The 25,846-nt window shown below is 42.2% G+C and overlaps 1 protein-coding gene across 1 annotated transcript; it reads right to left on the bottom strand.

The window, feature by feature from the left end:
* Nucleotides 1-1,924: 1,924 nt before the first annotated feature.
* Nucleotides 1,925-24,668, bottom strand: ZBTB34 (zinc finger and BTB domain containing 34). The gene is made up of 2 exons (XM_032478461.1): nt 24,570-24,668; nt 1,925-8,463 (listed from the first exon to the last, which is right to left on the bottom strand). The coding sequence occupies exon 2, from the start codon at nt 8,451-8,453 to the stop codon at nt 6,939-6,941; it is 1,515 nt and encodes a 504-aa protein (XP_032334352.1). The 5' UTR covers nt 8,454-8,463; nt 24,570-24,668; the 3' UTR covers nt 1,925-6,938.
* Nucleotides 24,669-25,846: the final 1,178 nt, after the last annotated feature.

The following is a 25,846-nucleotide window of genomic DNA, read 5'->3' as shown; positions in this document are numbered from 1 at the left end:
TGTTCCGGGGATTGGTGGCTGCAGACATTGTAAAGGACATCACAGACATCCCTGAAGCCAGGCGGGCTTGGCCAATGGTATGAGTTATAATTGGAAGAAACCAAAGTGAGCTCAGATCATGACTTCAGGACAAATGAAGAGTCAGCTACTGCCAGTGGCCTTTGCGAGCAACGCAGCTCAATCTCATTGGGGTCTACACTACACTGCCCCAACTCAGTGTATCTGCTTCAGGTGGTGTTCCCATTCCCAGGACTGCACCCTTGGGATTATTCCTGTAACTCTCTGAGGAGAGTCTCACCTCTGATTCTTGACATTGGGCTACTTTTCCAGCCGTAAGAAAAAGCAAATCTATGGAAGCCCCTGCCTCACAACTTATCTGAGGCACAAGAGTCCAATTCCATCATTTTACAGACAAACTGGGGCTAAAGAGGGTGTCAGGCAAAGGTACAGCTAGAAGCCAAACCTCCAGACTCGCAAGTCAATGCACTTTCTCCACTGTGCCCTTAGTACCTGCAGAAACCCCAAGCCCCCAGTTCGCAAGTGAAGCCGGTTCCTACATGGACCCCTTGCACTGTGCAGCGTTGCACTGCCCACTTGACTTTAAGTCTTTGTGAGAACCTGTTTTACAGCAAAGAGCAAGTTGGCTCCATCAGCACAGGAGCCAAGTTTAATCCTGGCTGGCTTCCCAGCCACGCCGCCCTGCTTGACCCTCCCAGAATATCTGCATTTGTTCATTCATTCAATCCTTACCATGCACCTGCTGCTGTGGCGCCAGGTCCTATGCTAAGGATATGCAGGTGAGGGAGACAGTCCAGGATCCCTGCTATCAAGCACGGAGTTTACAGGCTAGAGGGAAAAACATTAATTGAGTAATCTCACTAATCAATATACAATTACCAATTTTGCAGAGCAATGAAGTGCACTGAAGGGCAGGAGGAATACAGCTCAATAAAGGTCTCTGTTAAAGGGGCCTGACCTAGCAGGGCTGCTGCAGGGAAGGGCTTCCAACCTGAGGAAGTTCTGGGCTAAAGTCTGGGGAGGAGGATTTAACTGGCCTTGAGGGAGAAGACATGTTACCAAACACAAGTTTGTGCGCCAAACTGAAACATCAGAGTTTGGAACAGAGAAAGGTTTATTGCAGGGCCGAGCATGGAAAACGGGGTAGTTGATGCTCAGAAACCTGACTCCCCAGTAGTTTCAGGGGAGAGGTTTTTATAAGCAATATTTGGGGTGAGGGTTGCAGGATGTGACTTTCTTCTGATTGGTTGGTGGTAACAGGCAGTGTTTCAGGACTCTGGTATCTGAAGTTACCATCCTCCACCAGAGTAAGGGCCTTAGTTCCTGCAGAACTCAACATATATTGTGATGTATATTCCTTGAGAAGGAAGCGGGACCTGCCCCAGCACTGCACTATAGTTTCTTGACTGCTCCTCCTTTATTTCTGTATTCCCTCACTTCCCTGATTAGCAACTGTTTGAATCTGCCCTCTGGTACTCAGGGAAGGTCTATAAGGCTGAAGCCTTTTCTTCTGTACCTACGAAGGCCCCACATGGTCTTGCTTTGTTTCTGATAGTTGGAGACAGCAGACAGGGTGCGTGCACCTCCAAGCTCCACGGTGGGAGTGAACAAGGCACATTCAAGGGAGCCAGGGAGTACTTCTGCAGGGAACTGGGGAAAGGATTCACCAGCAATTCTGGGTGCAGACTGGGGCCCCAACAATCCAGTCTTTGCTACACAAGAGAAAGGTCAGAAATATATCTGCTTCTTTCTCCTCTTTCCAGCACCACAGTGGCACAAGAGCTTCTGATGAAATCCTCACCTTTCAAAAACAGTGGTTACAGACACTATGACACTACGGATGTTTGTGAGAGCCTGTGAAACTCAGGAGGCCAGAAGGGCAAATACAGAGGGAGACCGCAGCACATTTGCTCTAGCAGCATTTTTATTTACAAACAGCAATTTCCATTGACTTTATACCATAAAAAAGCCATTTACAAGCAAGAAACAAGAATTCAGAACAAAATTAAGCAGCACTGAAATATTCATGTCACAAATCTAAAACAAAATGAATACAAGAGTAAAATATCATTTGAATAAATAGTCTTAAATTCATGCTATAAAATAATCCTTAATGGCAAGTTACTAGTTGATATAGCATCCGCTTAGCTAGCTTCATTTACTTCATATGGTGATGAAGTGTGGAGTTGTGAGGTTACCAGTTTATATTGCAAGATAATGACACTGTGTTAAGTCATTCAAATTGCTCAACCATTTATAACGGAAAAAAATGTTAGCCCTACTGATAAAAGTGGTGAGAGAGATGGTTTTCACATTAGGAAAATGGTCCTTCTCGAAGAAACCAGGTAAGTTTACCTCTTACTATAGTCAGGGCAGCAACCAAAGGCTTGGGCAGCAAGTCCAAAGGTTGAATTCACAGCATACTTGTCACTGAGGGGCAGCAAGAGGTCTGTTTACTGAATCTGCTGCAAGGCTTACTCCAGGACTTGACGATCGAGAACTACAGCAGCCCTGCCTGTGCCAGCCCCAGAGGGGAACCGGAGAGACCAGGTTCCCTTGTGGGCCAAGTCGTCAAGCACTGGGCAGAAACAGTGGAAACACTCTGGCACTTACTGAAAAGACATGTGACGTGTGACGACCATTACAAATTTGGAACAATGTGAATGACTTTCCTGAACTTTCCGTTCAGTTGCACTGAGTAATATGAAATCTATGATTTATGAACTAGATAGTTTCATATAAAGAATTTACATAATTCCCCAATACTTTCATATATAAAATTTAATAAATAACCCTGACCAGTCTAGAAGCACCATTCAAGGGGCATGTGCCCTTGGAAAATAGTTTAGGTGTTGCATATTTGAGTCCCTTTCAGTGGAGGCTTCACAGGAAACCATTACAGAATTTAACAATAACAACGACAACAACAAAAATCACAGTAACTAATGAAAAACGTTAAAATAAAAAACATTGATTTCTTTAAAGTAAAGCTCATTCACGTAAATGATCCCCTCCCCAGCCCTTGTTTTGTGTTCCTGCAAATTCTTCCTAGAGACTAGGCTGTAAAAACAAAAGTAAAAACAAAACCACACACAAAATTAAGCAGGCCTATGATCTGGGCTAAGGGAAAAAACAAAGACTTGGTTATAACTGCTATCTTTAGAAAAGATATCTACTCATGCTCTGGAAGATTTAGAAATTATCAATTTAGTTCTACAGTATATTCTGCTTAACAGTGAACCGACAGTATCCTTTCTGCTGTCAAAAAAAAAAAAAAAAAAACCAAAAAACAAAACAAAAACAAAAAACCAACTAACCAACCAAAAACAAAAACAAAAACAAAAAAACAACCACCAAAAAAACAAAACAACTGCCAAGGCAGAGCCAATTGGGAGGCTTTCCACTGACCCCAAAATTAACTTGACTTCATATACTGTATTTACAAATATAATTTCTAAATGTATTTACAGCTTTAATAGAAATTAGAGGGTAGAGAACTGATTAGAATGAAAATAACTGCTTAAAACCACAAACATTAGTAAAAGTATAAAATTCTTTGTCTTCACAGTTTATAATAACAGGTTAAACACCTATAGAAAAGGATGCTGTCACTGTCTTCACATTGTCTACGTGTTTGAAAAGGTAGCTCAAGAAGAGACTCAATTATGAACAAACCTATGTGAATTCAGGATATATTTTACTGTAAAAGATTTCTTCACATATCACTTTTATCTGAATTGATTTTTGCATTTTTTTTAAATAAATGAAACATCTAACCTAAAACTGTACAGAAATAGGGACTTTGCTTTCCAAAAAGTTGCTCTAAAGGAGTTACACAGCGGACTTCGTCTGCGGAGACGTGAAGTGAACTTCGGGGAGAGAATGTTTCTGTTCTGTGGTCACGTTAATCCTCCTGGCACATCCTCATGTGACAAGGCACAATTAATTGCTGCTGCCCGATCTGAATGGAGTTAATCTTTCACTCGCCGCCGCACACTGAGAGTACGGCGGTGCGCACGCGCAGAGCCCCGCAGCTCTGGGCGGGCCCGCGCTGCCTCCCTCGAAGCCCTGTGGAACCTTACAGTACTGTGTTATGGCTTGAGAATTCATTCTTAACACTGCTAGCAGTGGAAAGGGGAAAGTGTTAGCAACATGAATGGGAGCAAGTGGAACTTGCAAAACGTGGAATCATGATTATTAGAGAGAAACTCAATCAATTTTCTGCCCCTTAACAGTCCCATTACAAGGTCTGAACCTGAACTGTACAATCAAAGCAATGTATATTTTTGTCAAAGACAATTTTGGATAAGTCACTCTTTGGTAAACTCAAACCAGTTAAACAAATTTACAAACACAAAGAACTCCATGTAAATAAGGTTAAGACTGACACGGTGACAAGAACCAGGACATTCAAGGTGCCTGCCCCAAGTGCCCCCCTCCTAACTTTTCTCATGTGTCTCAGAATGCTCTGGAGCCCTCCCAGAAGGCCCCAAGCCTGAGTAAGGAGGTTCCTTCCCTGAGCCTGACCTCTCGTGTCCTTGATTTGGGTGTTTCTTGTCACAAACTTAATTTGTATCACAACACAAATTTTTTGCATTTAATTCTTTGAAAAAAAAATCAAAACCAAACTTACTCATGTAAGGAAAAAAAAATCACAAACATTTACCTGAAACCCCAGAACATATTTAAGTGGGTAAACACTTGGAGTCTGGCCTCCCCTTGAGGCACGCGGCTTTGACAGGAGTTAAGCAAGTGCTTCAGGGAGAGAACAGACCCCTTACTTAGGCAGTCTGACAGGAAAAAGGCATACTATGTACCCGATTAGCAAGAGCTGCTCCTCGGAGCAGCAGGACGCGAGTGTGTCTGTACGTAGTAACACTGATGTGGAGCGCGGTGGTTCACGCGCGAGCAGATCCCATGTGCTAAAGAGATGCTACTGCACAACTACCGCCCCAGGGGCGATCACACACAAGGGCCTGGATGATTTTTTCCCACAAAAAAAAACCCCAAAACAAAAAAACAAAACAAAATCCCCAAACACCCCCACCCAACTCCATTCTTGGTATTTTAAGAGCCAAAAAAGCATGGAAAGCCAGCAAACATCTATTTTTGTATTCCTTTAACTCCCAGCCTGTGAGGTTGGTCTTTTCGTTTGTTTTTCTCTTAGGTGGTGTGTGCTGTTCCCCTGCGGAGACACACTGGTTGTGAGTTTCAGAGCCAAGGTTCTCAAGCAGAGTCTGGAGTGCTGACACCTTACCAGCACAAAATCACCACCAAATTGCTTACAAAATTACTGTCAGAGTATACAGTACCAAAGCAAACTTATAAAGCCCATTTTGTATGCTAGAAGCACACGGGTGAACAAAATATAAAACTGAAGACATTTCCTAAAGTACTAATAAAACATTATCCAAATAGGACGGGTATGTTTTTATACAGTAATATGTTTGCCAGCACATGCTTTTGAGGTCTTTTTTTTTCAAGCTATAAACTCAAGAGAGGAAAAAAACTGTAATTCACTTTTACCATTAGATTTCACATTTTCTACAACTATACTGACCTAAAAGAGACATAACATAAAAATAGCACCACGTGACCAAAAAATGGTGACACACAGAGATTTGGTGACACACAGAGTATCTTAGAGGGCTTTTTAACTGTTGGTTTCTTTAAGCAGGAAACACTGAGAGAGTGGGGAGCCACTGAGGCTCTCGTTAGCACACACAATACTAAGATATATTGCTTGCAATTCCCATAGAGTATATGTTTACAAAAAGTACAAATTCCAAGTTCTGCAGTTTCCCTGGGAACTGCATGTAGAAAAAGTTGCTGTGCACCTGAACTGGCTGTTTGAAAAGAGGAAGAAGAAGAAGAAAAAAAACCCACAACACTGCTTGGAGAATTTTGTAGACATAACTACAAATCCCTTTCCTTTAGTGAGAGTACTAACTCATGGTAGAGAGTGATTCGATTTAGTTACCTGGTATGTATGTTTCTACAGTACGGAATGAAGGTAGATTCGTAGGCCAGTAAAAACATTGAAAACCACTGCTCCTTTGGGGTTGGCTAATATAACACTACAATATGTAAAAAGGTCAGCACCACGGGTCATCCAGCTTACCTGCTGGATAACTAACAAAAATCCCAAATGGTTTCCAACTAGAGTTGAATATATTTTATGGCATTTGGTTTATGTACTTGTTATGAAGCAGAGCTACGAACACTGTGATTTGCTTTGCTTGCTTTTGGACACGATGATTAATATATATGAAAACCTATTAACATTCTTTTGTAAGGGAAATAAAGGGGCAAAATCCTAACATATTAGGTAAGGACGAGACAGAGTCAAAAGCTCTGTTCACATTGTATTAAATTATATATTCCTCTTACATTCACCTCAACCAGAATAAAATCAAATTTGAGAATGTATATATACTATATATATAATAATCACTTTATTATATATATATATAAATTGTCTAACTACCCCCTAAAAGTAATTTTAAATTAGAAAAGGTTACCCATTTGAATCAGCTGACGGCATCCTAGTCTCCCTCCATGGAAATGCACTGGTGCCAGTGCACACAATGAGAGAGTATGCCTCTTGGCAGAGAATGTAGGGTCAACCAGTTGGCATAGTTAAATCACTGGCAGATTTTGGATGAAGAGTTCAGCCAAAGAGGAATACTGTCAGCCTGTGTTTTCCCTGGATACACTGCCCTTCATGCTTTGAGCTCCTTGGGGGGAGGGCGGGCGGGGGAAAGGATAAACACAATGAAGCGCTCCTTCCAGAAACCTTAGAAAAACTGCCAAGAGACCAAGAGATTTCCAGATGGTTGGGAAAACCAAAGATTACAACAAAGCAAATCACAAATATGCATCGATTAATGTGCTTTGTGTGGGTGCACTTCTTTACCATCTTAATCAGGAACATCAGACACTGTGTGAATTTCCATCCGGGAATCTAGGGCCATCTCTGAGGCCGATGTATCGTTTTCTAGTTTCTGTTCCACATACACATCTGTTCTCTCTGGGGACTCGATGCGACTCCTGACTTCTGCCACGCCCGGGTGGTTTTTCCGCAGGTGCTGGTTGAGGGTACCCTGGAATGGAAAGCACTTTCCGCAGATCTCACAGCGGAATGGTTTATCATCAGTGTGGCCCCGGATGTGGTACTCCAGCTGGTCCTTCCGTGTGTATTTCTTCCCGCAGAACTTGCACACAAAGGGGGTGATTCCCATGTGGAGTCGCATGTGCCTGTCGAGGCTTCCTTTCTGGTTGAAGGACTTCCCACAGTAAATACAGATCAACCTCTCGTTGTACGGGTACCAGTGGCCTCTCGCACTCCTCTCCCGGGGACTGCTCTCATACCCAGGGTTATTCATCATAGCTTCACTGTCGGAACCCTGCATCAAGCCCTGCAGATCACTGTGCAGATGGACAGAAAGAGCCCGCTTTTGGCGAGCACGCCCTCCTCGGAAACAGCTCAGCATGGATCTGGATGGGCTGGAATTACTCAAACTTCCGAAAGCTTCGGATACACTAGTTGGCTGTGAGGCTGCTTGGGAGTAGGAATACGCGTGCTGGAGAACAGAACCATAGGAACCCACATTCACTGCCACAACTTGCTCCCCATCAACCATCTCGGTGTGGTACCCATCGTCTCCCAGGGAGGAGCTGTCAGAACAGCTGGGCCGGTCGGACTTTTCCATCTTCACTTTCACCTCAGTGATCTGGCTCTCCCTCACCAACAGGTCCCCTTGCTCATGGTCCCCCTCTATCTGAATCTCGTATTCAGAGACGCTCCCACTGCTCCCTCGGTCCGAGTGCCCTTCCTCCTGTAAACGGCTGCGCAAAGCTTTGCTGGGCGTCGTCTCCATCCGGAGATCACTGCTTGTGGTGGGCTGCCGTACCTGAGAGCAGTATGGAGGGGAGATCTCAACCGGGTTGGCAAAGAAGCTGCTGTCTTTAACTCCGTTACGACTCTCTGGAGTCTCCTCAGCGCCGACGGTCACGGAGTCCACATCTCCAACACTGATCTTTGAATGGATGCTCTCAAGGATCTGCGTGCACTTGTCAATGACACACTGCATCTGAAGAAAGCTGGCTGCTGTCAGAAAACTGACAACATCCTTCAGCTGCAAGGACATTCTTCCAGTGTAACAAAATGAAAGCAACTGTTCAAACACATTGGGATTTTTAATCACTGATATTGACAAGCCACTCATGGTACTTAATGCTGAATGGTCCCGGAAATAGGGAGAGCTGGCTGCGAGGACTGCTTTGTGGGCTCGGAACGGCTGACCCTGAATGTGGACAATGATATCACATAGTTTCCCTTGCAGGCGGAGTTCGTTTAGCTGGCTCAGAACAGTGCTGCTGTACTCGGGCACATCAAACTGAATAAAACTGCTGCTGTCCATTTCTACTGACATGAAGCGTAATCTGCGGAAAGAGAAAGTTTCATAATTCACCAGTGACTCCTCGCTAAGTGTAAGTGGCATAAACACAAGCTTGCAAAACCACCATCACTACCACCATCGGAGCTACCATACCTTCTAGGGTCTGGCTGAGCATTTTTCCTCTTACTTGTTTTCAGTCCTTCACGTCTTGGTTAATTCATCTAAAGCTAAATAACCTAATGATCAATTAGCCCAGTATCCTAATTGCCAAACATTCGTCTTGATCAAAGTAAAACACATTACACGTAGTAGGGCCACTTTAGCCCTGAGAATTTCGTATCCTTTTAAGAAATACATTTCCTTGTTTCACCTACCTTTGAGGATTTGAAGTACTCTGTGAGAAATAAGTAAATTCATTTTAAAAAAAAGTTCTGCCTTATTTGTATATTTCCAATTGGTTTTTTTCAAGTATACAGCACACTGGATACATTGAATAGAACTAAACTCTCTGGGTTGCTGTCTTGATGTGCATTTTTCCCCCTTCAGCTCTACACATCTTTATATCCTTTTGGGTTGGTAATTCATAAAGCAATGCTCACTCTCTTTCAGTGAAGAGTTTTTTGACAGCAGGAGCAAGCGTGGACTTATCATGAGTGTATCATCCTCCACTAATGCTCCCAGCACTGACAAACTCAGGACAAGCTGGCTGCCCCTTGCCTAGAATCCACAGCACTGAATCACTCAGAACTACAGAAGGGTATACAGCGTAGGCTGCATTCTCTGAACAAAACACAACAAAATTAGATCTTATAATTGTATTTTCATTTTTAAAATCCAACCAATAGAAATTTAAACACCTCCTGAATAAGTAATTAATCAAAGAGAAAATCAATAAGGAATAAAACTATTTTAGAAAATAAGAAGACTCACATCATCTCTGTAGCAAGAAGGGTTTAGGAATGAAGTTTACTTATGTCTTCAACTTACTTGACAATGCATCCAAAAAAAGAGGTGGGTAGATATATGATAAAGCAAACAAGATAAAATGTTAACAAGTTTAGAGTCTAGACTGAGTACAGGTGTTTATTGCAAAATTCCACTTTTCTGTACACTTGAGATTTTTCATAGTGAAGTGTTGGGGTTTTGAAATAACAAATTTTAACAAAGTCAGTGCCTTAAAAATTTTTAAACAATAAAGAATAAAAATAAATTAAATTACTTAAGAGGTTAAAAAGGAACAAAAAATTACACCCAAATAAAACAAAAAAGTTAATACAGAACAGTATTTAATCACAGAGACAGTTTTAAATTTTAAGACAATGTGCAACTAAATATAAGACTCTTGCAGAAAAAGATGAGTTAGTGTGAATAGATCACATCAGAATTTGAGTTAAAATATTTTAGTTAAAGAAGAATCTGTGCCTTTATTTATCCTAGATTTATGATTGAAATCAATTTGAAATCGGAATGGTATGGACAAATTTTTAAAATAATATAAATTGCAAGAATTAAATTAAAAAGAAACAGAAGGGTGTAGGTATAGCTCAGTGGTACAGCATGTGCTTAGCATGCATAGGGTCCTAGGTTTCATCCCCCAGCACCGCCATTAAAACACCCTTTCAGAGTAAGGAAAAAATACTCAAAAAGCTAGGAATAGAACAATATTTTCTTAATATAATAAACAGTATCTATTGCAAATCAATAGCAGCATCACCCTTAAAAAGGAAACATTATATCTGTGTTTCCCAAAATGTGTTTAGATCATAAGCCCCAAGCTCAATATCCCTACCTCCTAGGAATTAAAAAGCATATTAGCATAATAACCCATCTGAACAGTCCCACAGACAAGAATTCGACTTAACTCAGCACTTCGCAAACTCACTTAACCGTGAAACTCTTCTCTCAAGGTACACATACTAATGTTCCAAAGAATTAGTGTTCCCTGGTGCACACTCTGGTAAACACTTTGGTAAAGGAATTCCCATTAGTGCCTTGGAGGAAACCAGGTTGCCTGCCCATCACTTTTCTCTTACTTAACATTGTTCTTGAAGTTCCAGCCAAAGCAACAAGACAAGAGAAAAGTAAGGCATACAGCCACTAAAAAAGGAGGTGAAATTACTATTCAAGGGAGATATGACTATTTATACAGAAAATAAAGAGAGTCTTTTGAAAAAATCTGTTAGGATCAGAATCTAACAAGTAGAGGGTTTCAAAAATTATAAAAAATCAGGTAAGCTAATGACAAGTTACAACCAACAGTAGCAACGAACTCTAAAATGTCTGGGGGATAAACAAAAAATAGGAACTACAAGAAGAAAACTGTAACACTTTAATAAGGACAAAAACATGTATAAATGAAGACATGTATCATGCTTCTGGCAGGAAGATTTGATACTCTAAAGATGGACACTTTCCCCCTGAATTAGTTTACAAACATAGTGCAGCCCAATGGAGTATTTTCTTAGAAGTTTGACAAAACGATTTTAAAATACAACTAGACCACTGCTTTCCAACTGAAATATAATGCAAGCCACATGTGTAATGTTTTCTAGCAGTTACACTGTTTAAAAGTAAAAATATAAAAACAAATTTTAACAAGTTTTATTTAACCCAGTATATCTAAAACATTATCACTTCAACATCAATATTAGAGTTATTAATCAGGTATTTTATATTTTTTTCATACTGAGTCTTTAAAATGTGATGTGTATTCTACATTTATAGAACATCTCAATTTGGAAAAACTACGTATCAAGCACTCACTAGCCAGCTGGCAGTGTTACAGGGTTGGGGTACTCTCACATACTTTGGTCGGCAAATACAACAAAAGCTTTGAAATGGCAGTTTCTCTTGACTCAGTATTCTGTGAGTACAAGCACAAGAATTTATCCATAACTATGTTCAATTACAACAGCAAACAATGGGAATAACCTAAATGTCCAGCAATAAGGGTAATATTAACATCAGATATGCCTATATACTGAAGGGATAGACTGGGATTTCAAAATTGTAGAAAAGATAAACGAGATTATTCTGTATAGCACAGAGAAATATACACAAAACTTTATAGTAGCTCACAGAGAAAAAAATGTGACAATGAGTGTGTATATGTCCATGTATGACTGAAAAATTGTGCTGAACACTGGAATTTGACACAACATTGTAAAATGATTATAAATCAATAAAAAATGCTAAAAGAAATATTCTGTCATTATTAAAATGATGTTAAAGAAGAATACAAAGTTAGCATACAAAGTTAGCTCCACAAAACATAAGAACTGTGAGGGCAGGAATTTTTATCTGTTTTATTAAATACCTGCCAGATGACTGCCTGGCACATGGTAGATACTCAATAAATGTATGCTGAATAAATATTTAATAACACAGCAAAAAAATCAGGTAAAGATCAACTGCAAATGAACACAAGGGATCTTTATAGGTTATAGAAATAGTCTAAAACTGAATTATGGTGATAGTCTGACAACTTTTTAAGTTTGCTAAAAGTCACTGAACTGTATACTTAAAGCAGGTAAATTTTATGTCAATAAAGCTGTTAAAACTCAGGTAACCAAAGAATATAAAGGACATTTCTAGAAGTACATATGTATATACAGATATTAAATATACATAGGTAATACTAAAATATATAAAAAATATTTACATTAATGTAAGAGTAAAGATGTTTTAACTTTCTTCCTTGTATTTTTCTGTATTCTCCAAACTTCTATAGTGAACATGTATTACTTGGAATAACAAAATGAAAAAAAAATTTTTTTTAATTCCTACTGGATGATAATTTGACAGAGACTGCTGGTGGAGTATAAAATGGCACAAATACTTTGGAGGGCATTTCAGTAGTATGCAGCAAAATTATAAACGATCCCCCATGACTGAGCAATTTTAGCTCTAGGAATTTATTACAGCATTATTCATAATAAAAAATTAGAAATAAACTAAAGTCTCATCAAGAGGAGCCAGCCTAATAAATTATGGTAAATGCATACTAAAGCCTGCCTTATAACCAGAAAAAAATGAACAGGGAAGTCTTCTCGTACTGATGTGAAACAATCACCGTAATACGCTGCTGAATGTAAAAAGGTGAGATGCAGAGCAGTATATACGCTATTTGTATAAAGTGACATGAAAATACATATGTCTGGCTGTATCCAGATCCATATATATAGATATTAGCAGAATATGTCTGGAATGATGCACAAAAACATCTTGGGAGGAGGACGGGATAGCTGGAAAGCCTTAGCTTTCAGTGAATTATTTTAGACTCTAAAAATTTCTAAATTATGTGAATGTACTACTTACTAAAATTTTTTAAGTACCTCATCCAGTTTTTAAAAGATTAGCAAAGATTATAACATAACGGCCAGAAGCATGAATTTGGAGTTGGGAATGGGTTCAAATGACACGTGCTTTACACTTGTAAAACCTTGGGCAAGGTACTTTATATAACCTTCCAAGTCTCAGTTTTCTTTTAAAATGGTAGTAATAGTAGTCTTGCCTCGTGGGTTGTTATGAGGAATATATGTAGGAAGCATTTAGCACAATGGCTACTTGGCACTGGTAATCAAGATTAGCTATTATAGACTTTTTTTTAGGGAGACAGGATGGTGTAACAAAGAGAACTGACTTTGAAGCTGGACATGGAAGTGAATCCTGGCTGTGCCACTTTCTAATAAAAATAAAGATGAACTTTTAAATAGCTATGTGGCCTTGAACAAGTCAGTTAACTTTGATTTCTGTACCTAGAAAAGGTCTTGGAAGAACTACTACCCAACAAGACTTCTGTAATAACAGCAAGGGAATGAATGCGTATAACAGCTTACATATAATGAGTACTCATCCCGTGCTAAACAGCTTACAGATAGTAACTAACTGGATCCTCTTATCAACTCCGTGAGGGAAATACTATGACTGCTCCCATTTTATAGATGAAGAAACTGAGGAAAAGAAGTTAAGACACTTGCCAGAGGTCCCAGAGCTAACAGATGAACTTTTCAGTCTGGCTCCAGAGGTCATGCTCACTTCACAAAACAAAACGCAGACACTGCCTGGCACCTACTGAGTGGTCAAACGTTACCTATCATTATAGCATTTGCATGACACAAGGGTGTATAAATAGTGACTTTTGGAATTAAAGGGCAAAAGAAAGGTGGGTTCAGGCTTTTTAAAGGTGCAGAGTCCTGGGCAAAAACCAGGAGAAAAAGGAAAACAAGAAAGTATTTCTGAAATAGCCTGTAAAACTGAAAACAGCTTCACAACCAGGCTTCCTCCTCCTCTGTGCAGCTTTTTATCTTCTTCTCAGAAGAAAAATAGAGAACTACACTTGAAAGAAAATCACTGAAGAGAAAAACGAAAGACCATGATTAACACCTGAGAGAGGGATTCCACTTTTCTGCAAAATGAGAAAGGAAGTGCTCCACTCTCCTCGACACTGACACTTCCTTTCAGCAGTGACAATGAGATTCACAGACTCCCACCTAGAGCTGCTAACTACTAACACTCTTCAGCAAGACTGACACACAGGGAACTTGCAGGTAATTTAAGTCCTAGGCACAATAGCAGGCTAAAGGCAGTAAAAAGCATAACTAATCACGATTCTACACCCAACGGCCTGATTTATCAGGTCCAGCGGTCCCGAGGTAGAGGAAGCCAGAACCTCTCATAGAAACATCAAGTTCAAACAGAACCCTCCACTCCTCTGCATCAGCAGTTTCCCAGCATCGGCTATTCACTAGGTTGGCTTTTTTAGAAATTGAAGTATAGTTGGTTTACAATGTTGTGTCAACTTCTGGTGTACAGTACAATGTTTCAGTCATACATATACACACATATATTCCTATTCATATTCTTTTTCATTATGGGTTACCATGAGACACTGAATAAAGTTCCCTGTGCTATGCAGTAAAAACTTGTTGTTTATCTATTTTATATATAGTAAGTTAGTATCTGCAAATCTTGCACTCCTAACGCATCCCTTCCCATCCCCTCTCCCCCGCGTACCACAGGTTTGCTCTCTATGCCTAATACACCCCAAAATCTTTCCATGGAGGCACAAACTCATCTACTCCATTATCTTTCCTGACTTCATAGTTGTCCACGGATGGCTGTGTCACACGTACTTAACCAGTCCCCAGTTGATACCAAAAGCAGGAAACAATTTAAACAGCCACAGTATCTCCTCCTAGCAGAGGAGCTGCTGGGTTAGTTTTCCATACCTGTCATTAATGCCAACTTACCTCCCCAAAGCTGGCAGCAAGTGTCCTTTCACCAGCAGCACATGGAAGTGCCTGTTCCCCCCCCAATAACTGCCAATAATGATATGCCAATTTTTCATTTTTGCCACACTGACAGGTTAAAAATGGTATCTCATTGTTTTGATGTGATTTAATCACAAATGAAGTTGATCATCTTTTCTCATGTTCCATGGCAATTTGCCTAAGTCTGTCTTTGAACTGCCTATTGATATCCTCTGCCCATATCTGCCTTCTTATTGAATTGTCAGAGTTCTTTGCAAATTAAGGAAATTAGCCTTTTGTCATACGTGCTGCAAGTATTAGATTTAATTGCAATCACTAAATGGCATACTGACTGGGAATTTAAATTATTTTTCTACATTTATAGGAAATAGTCATTCAATTTCAATCTTCCACATGTACAAAACCAAAGGGAATTCAAAGATGAATAAGAGTCCCAGTTTTGCAGTTTGATACAGGCTTAATACAGATTCCTGCCAACTTAGATATGGGAATGAAATTCATTTTTGATAATGCAGAGAAGTGATTTATATTAGTTTTTCATTTAGACTAAGTTTGCAGCTGCTTCAGAAATCAGTAATGAATTTGATTATTCCACTCACTAAATACATCAGAATCAGTACTCTTTAATTCAGATTAATCACAAGTCTTTCTGTCCCATCATATTAAACAAAAAAACCATCGCCAACCTAGACATTTACATTGAAATATTTTAATTAAAAAATGAGTACATAAACTGGACATTTCCCTTCAATTACCATTAATATTTATTTTAACAATACTTGTTTTGTTTTGTAAAAATTATATTTTGGATAAGAATGTGAAATATTTCTTTTAAAAAACATACATGGAGAGGATGTTAGTTGAAATGGCCTGTTGGGAAGTTCAAAATAGTCAGCTCCTTAATTTCTTCACAGACCTCTTCTGCTCATGCAACCAATGGACACACAAACTTCCTGCTCTTCCGATTTCTTTAATTTGAGAATACTTTCACACCCTTGGAAGCAGCTCTCACCTCGCACACCACCCCCGCCATGGTCAGCTGATGAGACTCCACTGCCGTCACTGGTCTCAACAGAGGGTTCTGGGAAGGATGATCTCTGATGTGAGCCGTCCTGACATTCCCCCATCACCCCCCCAGCAGCCTCAACAACTGTAAAAGGCGATCACTGCCACCTCCCACCACACTCCTCAGCCTTCCCCCCTTACTTGGGAAAGTCCATCATCATCATCAATAACCAACACTTACTGAATGCTTGATACGTGGTAGCCTGTCGTAAAGGTCTTAGATGCAGTATTCCACTGAATCCTCTTGACCTTCCCCAAGAAGGCAGTACTATCACTCCCATTTTAGAGATAAGAAAACTGAGGCACCAAGAAGCTTTTTCAGGATAATTGCAGAGTCTGACCATCCAAACCCTTTACACAATAACCCCTTATCCTTGTTTAATTTGCCCAAGGAGAACAGCAGGACCAGTAAGGGAGGCAGGAAGAGTTGAAGAAGAGGCAAGAGGAAAAGAAAGCTTGCCCTAAATTACACTCCTGCCCTAGCATGGTGGCCAGAGAAAGGGACAGTGACAGGAGGCAAACACCCTCCTACTGTCGCCCACAGCTCTTACCCTTCCTCTGTGAGGAGGAAGGAGATGGAGAAGAAAGGCAAAAGGTGGCATTTTAGAAATAACCATCAAACTTACAAATGCATATTCCCTGTGACTGAGCAATCTCAGTTCTAGGAATTTACTACAGCATTCTTTCAGGATCAGAACGACCAGTAGAGATAAGGGCTGTGATCAGAAAAAAAGTCCCAGGTGGCCCTCCAGCTGCAGTATATTGTGCCTTCCATCATCACAGTATTTATCCCTTCTTCCCCATCAGAGCCCCTCACCCTGGCTGATTTCACCTGCTCTGAATAAACAGCTATCTTTATATGCTAAAGCCTCTATTAATTAGAAACCACTGATCTAGGGCTTAAGCAACTGTTTCTTTTGGTGTTTGAAGGTGAAAGGCACAGAGAGCAGATGCTGCCAAGAAGATATAGGTTCAGCCCAAGTTCAAGAGAATTCAAAGCAGCACTGAGACCAGTGTTTAAAAAGCAAGAGCAGACTGTGAGGGGGTATCCAAACTGACCGAGTAGCGAGGAAGCCAAGCCCGAAAGCACTGAGGACAGAAGCAAGGCCAGTGCAGCCCAGGGCAGGACAGAATCACACGGAGTGAAGAACAAGCAGATTCGGGAAGAACATGGACATATGCTGGGGAGTTAAGCAGACCTGGCAACCAGAGGAGGGAGGCCACTCACCCAGGGAGGTAGTGTGGGCACAAGTTACAGGGGAGAGGTGCTGTCCTGTAAGTTACCACACATGTCAGCCTGGGGTACTCAACCCACAGACTTGAAGTAAAAAGTGAAGGAGAGGTCCTAGAAATAAACATGCTGGCATGTTCTGAAAAGAAAACCCAGATCTGATGCAAGACCATATGACAACAAGGCTTAGTAAGTAAAGCTGCTTGAAATCTTTGCAAGCTCCCACCCAAAAAAAGCTACAGAACATCTCACCACACCCAGGCATCAGGACAAGACGCTGTTCTGAAACGCTGCAAACAAGGGAATGATACCCCTAATCTAGATTCCAAAGCTCAGTAAGAATAAACACATTTTACCTGAAGAAGCTTTAGAAAAAGCGACTTCATAAAGGCAGGGAAACCAGCTGCCACAGCCTAACAGGCACGGCTGCTCCCGGGAAGGGAGGACCGATACCAGTTCATCAACACCCTGCTCCTCCCATGAGTTTGAGCAAAAAGGCAACAAGTGCCCTTATATATGATTACAACAGGTTCACATAAAATAAAACACCCGATTAATGGAAAACAGAGCCCCTAGGTTTTCAAAGGTGCTGCATGTTTACCGATTTCTTATATAGCACTACAGAAGGTAAGGAGGGTCCTACTATTTTCCATTTAATGTCATTATAATCTTGTGACAATATTTTTAAGACTTGACTACCACCAAAAAACAACTGAAAGGAAGTATGCATGAATTTATTTATAATGACATAGAAGCCTTTGCAAGCATAACATAAATCCCAGAAGCCACAAAGACAGATACATTTGACAACATAGAAATTTATGATTTAAAAAAACCCCTTGCCCTGCCAAACGATAAATGACATGTTGAAGAAAAGCACGTGCACATTTGACAAAGGGTTACTTCCCAAATTCCTTAATTTACGTTGTAGCTCAGACTGGGCTGACACAGAAAATCCCAAGGAAGAAGGGGCAAAAGATATTAACAGCTCAAAGAAAAAGAGAAATGACCAAAAACGTATGAAAAGATGTTTAGCTTTATTCATAACCAAGAGTTACAAAAAGAAAAAAAAATGAGATACTACTTATAACCTATTAGCTTGCACACATTTTAAAAGAGCTGGCAATTGTAATCCTAAGGGATAATCTGGTAATGCTGATCAAAATGTAAAAGGCATTTACCATTTGGTCCACAATTAACTATTAAGAATTAAACCTACAAAAACAAAGCAAACAAAAAAGAACAAAGCCTACAAATATACAGTACTTACAAAAATATATTAGGATATGTGTAACAAGGATGTCTGCTGAGCATTTTTATTTCCCAGTGCAAAAAAAAAGAGGGAAATAACCTCAAAATTCACATAGAGAAGACTGGTTCAAAAAAAAAAAAATCAATAATGAAACACTATCCAGCCATTAAACAGGACAGAGACCTGTATCCTTTGACATGGAAAGAGTTCTGATATTTAGCCAAAACCAGTGAGGTATAGAAAAATATTTGTATATATGTGATTCCCTTCATGTACCTGTCTTAAAAGAATAAATATATGCTGCTGTATCCATTCCAGAAGGAATCCCATGAAACTACTAATGTTGGTGACTTTTGGGATTGGGGACTGCGGGCTGGAGAGAGGGAAAGAAAACAGGCTTTTATACTTTTTGAAATTTTTAATCACATAGCTGTATTATTCCCACTGAAAGTTTTTCAAAGACATGTTATACGATTTTACCTAAAAATACATAATTTTTTAAACCAAAGAATCTAGAGGAAGTGGCAGCAGATGGGTAATTACTGTATCAAGTAGATAATAGAAGCAGCAACAAAGAACTATGAGAGCAATGACAAGACTACTTTTCACCAAAGAGATAAAAAAAAAAAATCAAAAGAGAATAAAGAAAAACTTCATGGTGGAAGTAATATTTGAACAGGACCTTGCATTTCAAATGGAACAGAAAGAACACTCCAGACAGAAGGAATGGCTGGAGCAGAGAACAGTGGAGTGAAAATGTAGTGTCCTGGGCAGCGGCCAGGGCCCAGGTACAAGGAGTGGTGTGGGAAAGACTACCACCACGGGAACGTGGGTGGCCTTGAATACTGGATGGGAAAACTCACACTGAATTCTGGTTCTGGTGGCAGCCAACTGGAACACAAGTCCAAAGAAGAACTCAACAGGCTTGGAGACTAAGGGATGCTATCCATTCTAGAAGGCAAGTTAGTTCCGCCTCAGACAGGCTGAGTTTAGGCTGCCCCCTGGGTATCTGAACAGAGTCGTCCAACAAGCTATGGGAAGTACGCGGCTGGAGCTGCAGAGAAACATCAAACCTGGGGGTACGGATTTGGGAGCAACCAAAACCATACTAGTTGAAGATTGATGTGGTGAGCTGAGGTTACTCAGGGAGAGAAAACAGAAAAGACAGCACAGCACTGAGAGCAGAACAGTTATTTGCTCTTACAAAATCACCTAACATGGTATCTCATGAAAAAGGTAACATCCACGCTGAGTTCTCTCCTTAGCACATCATTTCCTTGACTAGTAAAATTCTGCATCACACCTTTTGTTAAGCTGTAAGGAAACTGAACAGTGAAAACCAGAACCTAGACTAGTGACATCTTCCCACACTGCTACCCCATTCTGAAGAGAACCTAGATGAGAAAGGACACCTAAATGTCATCTGGGCAAACACCCACATGGGTCTTGAAATCCCCTCTGCAGCATTCTTGGGTAAAGCCCTGGAACTGTTGTCCTATAAAGACAAACAGCAAAAGTAAAAGTGTAAATCCTAAGCAACTCAGATGATTTACTGAGCCTCCGGTGCTGCTCAACTCACAGCCTCAGTGGTGAGCCCTCTGAGGGCAGCAACAGTGTGCCCAGAGCCCAGCAGCATGTCTGGCAGAGAGAGGCTCTCAGCATATGTCAGTGGACACAACTTGAACCAAGCCAGTGGCTCCAAATCCACAACTGCCACCACAGACGCACCCTCAGCTTTCATCTTTTCCTCCTGAAGACCCCAGAGATGTAGGATCATACCACCAGCAGACAAAACCCAGAACGGCGGCTCAGCCCCATCTAACCCATCAACACTCAAACTTGCTCCACTTCATTTAAAAATACCCCATGACGCTTTAAAGAAAAGAAAGCAAGGTTACAAATTTGGAAGTTGTTTAAGGCACCAGGAAGTACCCATTATTCTCAATCAAGATGCTCATGATTCCAAACCCAGATTTGCACCTACTGGCTTCAGTCACTTGCTGATACCGGAGACACAACTCAAGCTAGACTTTCTCTACCAGGCATCGAAGACCTGAAGATCCCTACTTTTCATTCTCATATGAAAAGTCATTAAAAAGACCACAGATGGAAGCACTGGGGATGACAGGCATGGTAACAGCAGTAACAACTATATAAAAATAACTTTCCTAGGTATTTCTGCCTGAGTCTAGATCAAAACTAAAATTGAGCCGTCATGAATTACAATCTAATCCTTTAGAAAGCAGCAGCCGAATAACACCAGGGCTGCAGGAAACATTCTGGTGCTGCTGAAACCCAATGCAAGAAAAAAATAAATAAAATGGCATTCCGTGATGGATATTCATGAAGCACTCATCCTAATTTAAAAGAAAACAAGTCTAGAGTTCTTACTGCATTAATTCATGTGAGCCTGAAAGAACATTTTTATCCAAACTGTTAGATTTCCTACCAAGGCGTTAACATTCTCCAAGTCTGCTCGGATACACTAATTCTGAGAGTGCGGTTTGGTTTGACAGTGGGGATTGTCTTTCAGTTGATGTAGAACGTCAGAAGCTTCTTCTGAGTTTTCCTAGCGGGGTAGAAATGGACTCTTTAACCTGACTGGCAATAACAGTTACTGAGCCCCAACTGTGTCCTGTATGCTAAGGCAGCTCTTTACCTGCTCACTGAATCTTCATGACAACACAAAGAGACAGGTACCGCAGCCATCCCCATTCTACAGATGAGAAAACACTCACAGAGACTAAGAACCTTTCCCAAGGTCACTAATGACTGGCTGAGCCAGGGTTTGAACCTGGATTTGTCAGTTTCCAGAGCTAGAATTCTTATCTCCTAGACGAGTAAGATTTTAATCCAGGCACAGTGGTGAGAAGTAGGGTTTTTTACTGGTGCTAGAGTCTTACTGATCACCTTGGAGTGGGGAAAAATTTCTTTTAAGGATGTCTCACTACACCAACACAGGGATAATTAAGGGGTTACAATCTGTTGTATTTTGCAGCCATTTCTCTGCATGATGTCCATTCTTTTTACTTCTGTCTATGAAGGGGGCAATTAGATGTTTAAAAATTCTATCATGAAATAAAGATTTGTTTCAGTTAAAAGAATGAATATGCTTTTTTAAGGCAAAGAACTCAAAAATGTCAAGGAATAGCATCTTATCTGCTTATTGCTGGCATTTCAGTGGGTACTGGTCCTGGAAAACACATTAAGTCCCGCCTCTTATGATAAAAGGATTAGAAAAGCTCACCTTGAATTGCCTTCTTCCATGAGGTTTTCCATGCCATCAACACAACCAGAAAATAATTGTTAGAAATTAAACTGCCTTCAGTTGATGACTTTCACTAAGCTAAATTCAGCAGTCTGTCAGCTATAAAACATTAAATGGACACAATTAAGAAGTTTGAAAAACATTAACCTAACGTAACATGAAAATTAACGGGAATAAAACATAATGATGCATTCTAGATTCATGATGCTGATATTTTTGACAAGAGACATTTCGACTTGACATCGAAGGTACAAGTAGGATCCAGAGACATGTGGAAATCCACAGCTCAGTAGATGCACTGAGGTTCAAGAGCCTATCATTTCTCCACCTTGATAAATTTACACCTATTAATAATGATGATGAAAAGGTACTAAGCAGCTGCTAGGTGCTATAAATTTTGCCTTCTTTATATACTTTTTCCATGTTAAAACTTAAAGCAACCCTATGAAATGGAATTTATTATCCTCACACTACAGATGAGAAAACAGAGGTACAGAGACATTATATAAATTGTCCAAGTTCACATGGTTAGTAAGTAGCCTCGCTGGGATTCAAACCCAGGCCCGTCTGATTGCAAAGCTGACATTCTTTCCCTACAGCCTCCTACTAAAGAATTACATGAGTTTTTCTTTTCCTATAATCAAGAGCAAACATCTTAATGTTTCAAAGATTCATTTTATGTCATCTGCACTCTAAAAATGAAAGCTGAAAACATCCACCTTGAATGGCAGCATTAGACATAAATGATGTATGACAGAGAATAGTGATAACTTACTAAAGATTCTCCTTTAAAATGGGGTGGGGTGGTTCAATTTTTTTCTTAAGTTGTTTATCAACAACAATCAGGAAGTATTTGAGTACCTATTATAAAAGTCCAGCTACAGTGTTAGATATTACGAGGGCTTCGAGAGAAGTATTAAGACACAATGCCCTCAAAAAATGCCTACTCCAGATGGGACAAGGACAAGTTCAAAAACCAAGGAACAAGCGCTGAATTCTGTTGTTCAGATTCTGTGTGCCACAAAGGCATGGGGGTAGGGCAGTCAGGGAACACCCTCTGGAGGAAGTATATCTTCAGCAGGGGCTTGAAGGAAGTAAAATGGAGAATTTACACAGAGAAGAAAAAGGAGGCCAATACTTCAGAGGGGTAACAAGAGGAGCAAAACCCTAGAGGCAGCCATGAATTCACTTCTGCAGGAAACAGGCTGGGAAAAGGAGACGCAGAGAATAAGGTCCAGGTAGGTGAGGAGGTGCCAAACCAAGGAAAGCCCTGGAAAGATAAGGATGGGCAATGACTGGACATAAAGTGGCAGGCAAAAGACATACTCAGCTTTGAACAGTACTATAAATGCCATGGCCTTCCAGCTGATCTCCTGGCCCCCGGCCTCTCTCTTCCCCTCCTGCAAAAGATCATGAAGCACTCCTAGTCTCCTGCCTCTCACCACTGTCTTTAGAATAGTTTCAACTTTGGCCTAGAGTTCAAGTTCTTTCAGGAACTAGCCCAACCAATCTCTCCTACTCCCTTCTTTTATGAACCCTTCTCTACAAGGAGACTCGTCTATTCACCAACTCCATAGGATCAGGATCACTGAGCCTGATTCCTCTTTTCCTATCTGAATCCTACTCATCCTTTAGCAGCCAGCTTAAACCCCACCCCCCTACTAAGCCTTCCCTGACCACTTGGCCTGTAGGGCCTCCATCTCTCCTTCCTCTTAATTCTACAGCACACAGTCTCATCTCAGCAATCACCTTTTCATAGGTAAAGTCTCAGAACCCAGTGTAAAGCTGCTTGAAGGCTGTAAGTACGCCTTCTACTACTTCCCCCCACCACATGGAACAGCATCTTGACATTTAATAAGCAAGCAAACACTCTTTTTTTGACTTCCTATATTAAGTTTGGCATTAGCATAAAGGAAGGATGGGGGAGGTGGGGGGACTTCTGAAGTCAGAGACCAGCTAAGAAGCTGTTGCAACAATCCAGATGTGAAGCAAACAGGGCCTGACTAGGGAACAAAGAGAAAATGGGCAAATACAAACAACAACAAAAATTTTGCAAGCAAAAACTCAGCGGGATGTGACTGACTACTACTAGGAACAAAAGCAAGGGATGGATTATGATAAGGTAAGATTTAGAAATGCTTCCTGGAATCATTTCAAAGCCTGTCTGATACCAAGTGTATTAAGTGGCTAAAAAGTCCACATTTGCAAAAAAAGTCTTCAGTGAAACTGCCCAGTATCTTGAACAAGGGACAGCCCTTCCAATTTCAGACATATACAGAATGACAGAGCTGGAAAGGTCTCTAGAGAGTTAATCTAAACCCCTCACTGACCAGATGAGGAAACTGAGGTCCAGAGGGGAAGAGGCTTGCTGAAAAGCCTCAAGAGTGACTCCCAGACTAATGTCGCCCTTAGGCACAGCCGCCTAGCCTAGAAGGACACAGTCTACACCTCTAGGCCAGCCCAGCCTTCCCTAATGGCAGGACAGTCTGAAGGCGAGAGTGACCAAGGAGACGTCCAGGGCCAAGCACGACGCGCCGCCGCCTGTTTACCTGGAAAAAGGCGATGGCGTGGGGCAGGGGCTCAGTTGTAGCCACCAGCAGGGCCGACCCCCGCGGCTCGGCCCGGCTCTTCTGGAGACTTAACCATTCGGCCTCCCCTTACAAAGGGGGAGGCGCCCCCGGGGCGAGGAGCCCGGAAGCTAGGGAGCCCGAGACGCTCGGGCGGAGGCTGGGGAGCCCGAGGCAGTTGGCCGAGTGCGACCCTCAGCCCCGCCAGCAGCGCCCGGACTCCCGGGCCGAGCAGGGTTGGCCCCTCGGGGGCGCGTGCCTGGCCGGAGCAGGTGCCCGGGGCCTCCCGACCCCGCCCGGCCGCGGCTCCAGCCCGCGCCACCCGCCCACCCGCCCACCCGCCGGCCCGCCGGCCCGCCGGACTGACCAGGCGCCGCGGCTCCCGCCCCGCCGCGCCCATAGGAGACCGGACAGCGGCCGGGGACTGCCCCCGGCACCGCAGGCTTCCCCTGCACCTTGTCCACCGGCCGCCACCCCCAGCCGGCGCGCCTCACCTGCCGAGAGCGCCGCGCTCACATTGCCCGCTCGCGGCGCCCCTCCGCCGCCGCCGGCGCCAGGCCCGTCCCCGCCGCTCCGGCTGCCGCCCCAGCCAGCGCCCCCCGCCCCCGGAAGCGCTTCCCGGCCCCGCCCCCTCGGCGCCGGCGCTTCCGGGCAGGCGCGGACGGGACTGCTGGCTACCCGGGCCAGGACACTCTCCCGGACTCCGGATCCCGGAACCCGGCCGGGCCGCGTCCGGGACCCTCGCAGCGGACTAATGGGCAGACGGCAGTCTTGGTCCCAACTCCGGGAGGGAGCGGCGGTGGCTCTGCCCGCCGATGCCTCCCGCCCGCCTTCTCCTCGGCGCCCCCTACTGGCGTGAGGAGGGCTGCCCCGCGGGGCGCGCCCAGGGGCTCCTGGAGCGGAATGGGTGAGAGGCTGGGACCCTCCACCCACTGTCACCTGGGGCTTGCGCCCACCCTCCTCTTCCGAGATTCTGGCTCCCACAGCCCTTCGGATGTCTGCCCCTCACTGGGACCGCGCATTAGTTATCCGTGCGGTGGTTACTACCTGCCACACCGGGTCACTTAGGACCTTGGGCAGATTTCCTCTCCCTCAAGACGGAGATAAAAATTTCGAACTTGGGGTTATGAAACTCCTGCCACAGACCAGATCTCAAAAAAAAAAAAAAAAAAAAAAGGTGCATTTCCAGATCTTTGGAGACCCAGTCTTGACACTTGATGGGAGTGGGAGCCTCGCTCAGCATTTTACTCTCCGTTTCAGGAGAATTTAACACCCTTTGAAGACCTTCCCTTTGCATTTTGATGGATTCCTCAGAAGTTGTGGCCGTTTATTTTCCTTTTTCTGACTTAGTAATAAAGACAAACTAGGAGTCAAAGATACCAGCTCCTCTTCAAGTTATAAAGCTGCGACTTTCTGGTGCTGCCTCATCCTTTGCAAACAGGAACTCTCTCCAGGCTCCATCCAGTAGTCATCTTCCAATAACACTGTGCAGGGCACTGTGTAGACACTTTATAGATATGACCTCCTTTAATATTTAATACACAACTCCAGGAGGTAGCGATCTATTAATATCCCCATTTTATCAAGGAGGGAACTGAGGTTCAGAGAAGTTAAGTGTCATATCTAAAGTCACGCACATAAATGGCAGACTTGGGATGAGCTCCCTTGTTTCTCTGACTCTAGACTGGAACTTCTTGTGGCAACAGAATATTCCGAACAGAATTTTAGGTAACCAGTTCCTAACTGCAGGTACCTGAGCAGAGAGTCCTGC

This window comes from Camelus ferus, chromosome 4 (genome assembly GCF_009834535.1).
Source record: "Camelus ferus isolate YT-003-E chromosome 4, BCGSAC_Cfer_1.0, whole genome shotgun sequence".
NCBI classification, from domain to species: domain Eukaryota; kingdom Metazoa; phylum Chordata; class Mammalia; order Artiodactyla; family Camelidae; genus Camelus; species Camelus ferus.
The sequence above is the reverse complement of the archived record's forward strand: the minus strand, read 5'-3'. Positions and strand labels throughout refer to the sequence as shown.

Bases quoted from the DNA above. Each gene is read 5' to 3' on its own strand.
- ZBTB34 (XM_032478461.1), bottom strand. From the start codon at position 8,453: ATGTCAGTAGAAATGGACAGCAGCAGTTTTATTCAGTTTGATGTGCCC.